Raw genomic sequence first — 6,011 nt, 5'->3', positions numbered from 1 at the left:
CCCGTGTATTGGTTGTATTGTGACCCTGTACTGGCGTGTCCAGGGGTCTGACATCTCCAGTTGACCATGTGACAGTGATGTCTCCCAGTCGGTGGGGTTGATGTGAAATAAACTTCAGTTCCCCTTCAGCCCAGTATTACAGACAATCTTTGCCTCAAATTGGAACTAAATTGAGCTTCATAAAGAAGGAGAAATGAATCTTTGTAAGTGTTACCTCGATTAATAGCATCAAGCGTTTCTCTCAGCACAGTGTTCAACAAATAGGGGTGATCGAATTTTTCAACCGGTAGGGTCTCATTTGTCACTGACAATTCCTGGATATCATCATTAATCCTGTAAATATTAAACTGCTGGTTATAAATTGCTATTCCGAACTATTTTACAAATCCATTAAGGGATTCAGTAAAGAGTATGTCCTACCTCCTGTTCCGACGAGCTTCCTCCTGAAATAAATAAAACACAAATCCGATTAGACTTCGACTTACTGTCCATATCCTGAATTTCATCCAAATCATTACAATGTGTTGAAAATTCCCAATCCCACAGTCACTCACGCACACGGACAATACAGAACCACAGGGTAACTTATAAGGAAAGTTTCTGAATGTCAGACCATTACTGAGAGGATGAAACTTACAGGGAAGACAGGACAGGCTGTGCATTATCATCTGGATATGACGTCAGGGTGATAGGATGGAGGAATTTAAGATCAGTGATGCATGTGATTGTGTGGGGGTGGAGGAAGTACCTCTATTTATGGGGAGACTTGTGGGGAGGTGTAATTCCAGATAGATTTTAACAAATTCCACAAGATATTTAGCGAGGAGGATGTGGAACTCAGTGCCACAGGAGTGGATGAAATGGAACAGCAGAGACTGAATGTAATGGGGAGGCTGGATAAACACGTGAGGGACCAGAGATCTCGGGGAACTGTTGCTGGTTGTGGTGAGCAAGTGGCAGGAGGATTGTGAAGCAGGGAAATTGAGAGGAGAAAATGGGCCAAATGGCCTGGTTATGTTTTGAACGACTGAACGTTCATTTGAATGTTATCTGTAAAAGTAAAGAGACAGTAATAGTTTCCCTAATCTGATGGAAACCGGATACAGAAGATAAGTCTGATGTGTGGGTCAATTTCTTTGTTCTCACTGATTGACAAAGAGACCCTCACACCAACCGCATCAGACATACTCACAGCCTGTGACTGGAAATGAGAGTTAATGAGAGTTTTAGAGGGTATTTAATGTAGAATTAAGGTCACAGTCAGCAGCTCTGTGTTATGATCAGAGTAAATAATTTCAGAGAAATTTGCATTCTGTCCTGGGATGTACAGAAGTTGTGGAAGTCCAGTTTTGGGACAATAGACAATAGGTGCAGGAGTAGGCAATTCGGCCCTTCTAGCCAGCACCGCCATTCATTGTGATCATTGCTGATCATACACAATCAGCACCCCGTTCCTGCCCTCTCGCCATATCCCTTGACCCCGCCATCTAAAAGAGCTCTATCTAACTCTATCTTGAAAGCATCCAGAGACCTGGCCTCTACTGCCTTCTGGGGCTGAGCATTCCACAAATCCACCACTCTCTGGGTGAAAACGTTTTTCCGCATCACTGTTCTAAATGGCCTACCCCTTATTCTTAAACTGTGGCCTTTAGTTCTGGACTCACCCATCAGTGGGAACATGCTTCCTGCCTCCAGCATGTCCAATCCCTTAATAATCTTATTATTATGGGACAACAACAACCCTGAATAGATGCATCAATTGTCTGGTGAGAAACAGTTTACTGCCATTTGTAAATGCTGTGTGTAGGAGCAACACGTCTGTTTTCTGTCTGCATTGTATTCTGTGTTATGTGTTTATTACGATAACCAGTCTGGTGAGTGGGGACGTGGTAAAAGCGAAGGGAATAAGTTACGTATCTGTACTTTGTTCTGGGCAGTTTTGAGCTGGGGACGGGCGGATGTCACTCTGTTCTTGACCGCTGTGTTGCAGCTTACTTTACAATGAATTACCCTGAAGTTTCATCGCTTCCAGATTGTATTTTACTAATGAAGGACTGAAAGCGTATCTTGGACATTTTGAAATGTAATTATTGGAGTGATGGGAGGGCGCATCATGCAAATATAACAACTTGTGTGAGGTCGCCAGCAGCGGCAATTGATTTGTTAGAATCGGCCTCTGTGCTGTGTTTATTTCGAATATACCACTGTTCATTTAGTGCCCTATGACAGAAACAAATTGAAATATAATCCCTCACCTTGAGAAATATCACACTGTCTTTTTGATCCATCTGTTCCTTTAACTTTGAGATTTCCTCCTGAATAAACCTTATATTCTCTTGAAACTCCCGAAGATTTTTTTCCATTGGATTTAGAATCCTCTCCTCTTCTTCCCTGAGATCCCTGAGTAAGCTCTGCTCTTTCTCAGTGATAATCCGGCGCAGTTCAGCAAACTGGGATGTGATGTGGGACTGAAGGCTGTGTGACTGTTCCTGTTGAAGGAAAGGTGAAGATTAATATACTTCATTGCTGTGTTCTGTTACCTTTTGTCGTTCAGTTCGGTCTATTAGAGTCCATGCTACTTCTGAGTGCATTCCCGTCAACACTATTCACTCACATCTTCCTGAAACCTATTCTCACTTATTGACCCATAAACTCCCATCTGATTCACGCACACCCTCCCCCACCTTTACAGTGTTAACGGTAATTTGCCATTCATCCAGCATGTCCTTGAGGTGTGTCGGAATCTCTCGTGGTCACAGGGAGAGCGTGCAAACTCCACACAGACAGCACCAGAGGTCAGGATCGAACCCATGTCACTGGAGCTGTGATACACGCTATTCTGCATTAAATGGAGCAAAACTCGACAGTAATATCAGAAATTGTGCTCAGGAAGCCTCACCCGAACTCCGGAAATCTTCTCTTTCTGTTGCTGCTCCTTTTCCTGGAAGTCTGATTTCTTTTTTGTGAGAGAGTCTAAGGAAGAGTTTAGCTGATCCTGGAAGTCAGAGAGTGAAGGAAATAGAAACAAAGGTGCATCAAAAGAAACAGGTGATTAAACCCGATGATCTCACAAAATGCCGTAAGATCTCAATGAGTCAGGCAGCATCTATTCAGGGGAAATAAACAGTCGGTGTTTCGGGATGAGACCCTTCATTAGGACTGGGAAGGAATGGGACAGAAACCAGAATAAAAAGGTTGGATGAGAATCAGCTGACAGTTGACGGGTGAGTCAACGTGAGGGGGAACGTGGGGGAGGGTGATGAAGTGAGAAGCTCAGAGGGACAGATGGAAGAAATAAAGGGCTGGAGAAGAAGAAATCTAATACGAGAAGACAATCGACCATGGAAGAAACGGGAGGAACTGGGCTGTTTGCGGCCCTGAATGGTGACGAGGGAGGAGGTTAGGAGTCAGGTGTAGCACTTGTCCAGCTTGCAGGTGTCGGTGCCAGGAGGGAGATCAGTGGGGAGGAGCGAGTGGATCAGGGCGATGCAGTACGTGGAGAGCAATCCGTATAGAGAGCGGAGAGTTGCGGGGAGGGGCTGGGTCTGGGCTGTTGGAGGGAGAGATGCGTTTGCTGGTAGAATCCCGTTGGAGATGGCGGAAGTTGCGGGGTGATGGTACGTAGGACAAAGGAAATGTGTTAAGTATCAAATTAACTTTAGTCTTACCTTGTAGATTTTAACGGCTTCTTTAATCGGCATGAAGCGGTGTTCTCTGTGTTCCTGCGCATCTCTACAGACCAGACAGATCAGTGTCTTGTCCGTTTCACAAAACAGCTTCAGTTCTTCCTCATGTTCCCCGCAGTGAAGTTCACTTCCCTTCCCTTTCGGGTTCAGGTTTAGATTCCGAACTTTTTGTGTCATATTTGCTAAGGCCCGATTCACCCTGAGGGTGCGGTCAGCAAACACCTCTCTACATTCCGGGCAGGAGTTTCTCTCCTCCCTTTCCCAACACCGTGTGATACAAGAGCGACAGTAGTTGTGCCCACACTCCAGTATAACCGGATCGATGAAGAAATCCAGGCAGATGGGACAAATTGCCTCCTCGCTCAAACTCTCGGCCGGTCCTTTCGAAGCCATGTTGTCTCCCAGCACTTCCTGATTCAGAATCCTTTTACGTTCGGGGAGTTGCTGATCCCCTGCAGTACCGCGATTGTCCACTACACGCGCTGCAGACTCAGGGAATGAACATTATGTTGATGTCTGTGGGAAACGATTGCGGTATCTATATCAGGGAGGGATCAGAAACAGATTAAGCAGGTCGGAACAGAAATGAAAACTCGGCCATGGACTGCCCAAGCCCGGCTGCAAAAGGAGGAGGGTTGGGAATCGGGCTAACAACTCCGTCCCGTAAAAACCCAGTGTGACAGAAACATTCGCTGAATCTGCAAAGGTCCCATCGCTGCGATCCGAAGGACCTTCCCCTGTGTGGTGAAAGCAGAGGCGACAGGACCGATCAGCCCTCGCTCTGGACAGGGGAATCTGACGAGCTGCTGTTGGCGGCCTGTGTCCCGGTAAGTGTGATGGGCTAAAGAAGAAGCAGAAAGAAATGAAGCCGGAGAGAAGAGCCTGGTTCAGTCTGAGGCATGACTGAAAGGGACAAGTTCTGAACAGAGAGGCACAAGAGACTGCAGATGCTGGAATCTCGAGTAACAAACTCGAGGGACTGAGCGGGTCAGGGAGCATCTGTGAAGAGAAATGTAAAATCGACTTTCAGGTCGAGATCCTTCAGCTAGACTGTCTCAAACCGAAATCTCAATCGCCATTTCCCTCAGATACTGCCTGACCCGTTGAGTTCCTCCAGCAGCTCGGTTTGTTTAAAAAAAAAATTCTCTCTCGGTGTAAAGACAGTCAGACTGGGGTGTAAAACAGGGATTAAGTAACTATTTAAAACTTAAAAATTGTGCCGTGACAAGACAGATGCCGTGGCTGCAGGGGGAAGTACAGGACTGGACATTCCACGTCACAGGGTGGGAAACATTATTTTGGTCGGTGAAGTCCTGAAGAAACTTTCTGACTTTACCCATGTCTGTCCCAGCTCCAGTGAAAGGCCAGTTTCCACAATTCTGGACAGAGCCCAGACGTTGATGTTTTTTTAAAATCAAAATAAACATTATTTGCTATGAAATATTCACAGGGATAAACCGTGCAATACCTTTACCCGAGGATCAGTGAGCCTTCTGTTACGAAGCTGCTGTGGCACAGGCCCTTGCATCTTTCTCCACAGATCTTCGCCAGCCCACAGTCCGCAAAGAGGCGAGTGACCGTCTCGTCTCCACTGCAGTAAATCTCGGGGCAGCGCGCTGTGGGAGTGATCTCCGGGCATGCAGCAAGGATCAGACTGGGAGGGGCCCTCTCGTCTCCACTGCAGTAATCTCGGGACAGCGCGCTGTGGGAGTGATCTCCGGGCATGCAGCAAGGATCAGACTGGGAGGGGCCCTCTCCCCCAGCCAGTTACGGTTTGGCACGATGATTGAAGTAGTTCATCGCCCTCCTGATGAACCGACACAATCTATTATATTCATCCCAGTGCACTCCGGTTGGAGCCCAACCAACCACTGAGCACATCGGCATGAAACACTGTCGGAGTAGAGCAGCATCCATCATCAGAGATGCTCACCACCCAGGCCAGGCTCTTTTCTCGCTGTTGCAATCAGGGAGAAGGTACAAGAACCTCAGGTCCCGCACACCAGGTTCAGGAACAGTTACTACCCCTCAACCATTAGGCTCGGGAACAACACAGGATGACTACACTCACTTACCGTCCATTGAGAAGCTCCCACAACCAATCATCGTAACAAAATGAGTGAAATCGGAGGTGGTTTGACTGAATCTGATCGCATTGGGCCTGTCTCAGAATTAGAGAAGTTAAAGGTACAGGCACAATCTCACAGGATATTGACAGGGTCGGGGCAGGAATGATGTTTCCCCCTGGCTGGGCTGTGGAACCAGGGTTCACTGACCGAATATCACAGTTCACCTCAGCAGGACTGAGATGAGGAGAAATTTCCT

At 46.9% G+C, this 6,011-nt stretch overlaps 1 protein-coding gene and 1 long non-coding RNA gene across 2 annotated transcripts; both read right to left on the bottom strand.

Annotated features, from left to right (window-relative positions):
• Positions 1-221: 221 nt before the first annotated feature.
• LOC140723351 (uncharacterized) lies at positions 222-2,337 on the bottom strand. Its single transcript, XR_012097870.1, has 3 exons — positions 2,256-2,337; positions 421-443; positions 222-333 (listed from the first exon to the last, which is right to left on the bottom strand). It is a non-coding gene; the product is annotated as an uncharacterized lncRNA (long non-coding RNA).
• A 535-nt stretch (positions 2,338-2,872) lies between these two features.
• LOC140723362 (zinc finger protein RFP-like) lies at positions 2,873-5,265 on the bottom strand. Its single transcript, XM_073037943.1, has 3 exons — positions 5,155-5,265; positions 3,669-4,175; positions 2,873-2,995 (listed from the first exon to the last, which is right to left on the bottom strand). The coding sequence occupies exons 1-3, from the start codon at positions 5,212-5,214 to the stop codon at positions 2,873-2,875; spliced, it is 690 nt and encodes a 229-aa protein (XP_072894044.1). The 5' UTR covers positions 5,215-5,265.
• Between the last annotated feature and the right edge of the window lie 746 nt (positions 5,266-6,011).

The sequence above is a fragment of the Hemitrygon akajei genome, unplaced genomic scaffold (assembly GCF_048418815.1).
Source record: "Hemitrygon akajei unplaced genomic scaffold, sHemAka1.3 Scf000110, whole genome shotgun sequence".
Classification (NCBI taxonomy): domain Eukaryota; kingdom Metazoa; phylum Chordata; class Chondrichthyes; order Myliobatiformes; family Dasyatidae; genus Hemitrygon; species Hemitrygon akajei.
This window is presented reverse-complemented; position numbering and strand designations above follow the sequence as displayed.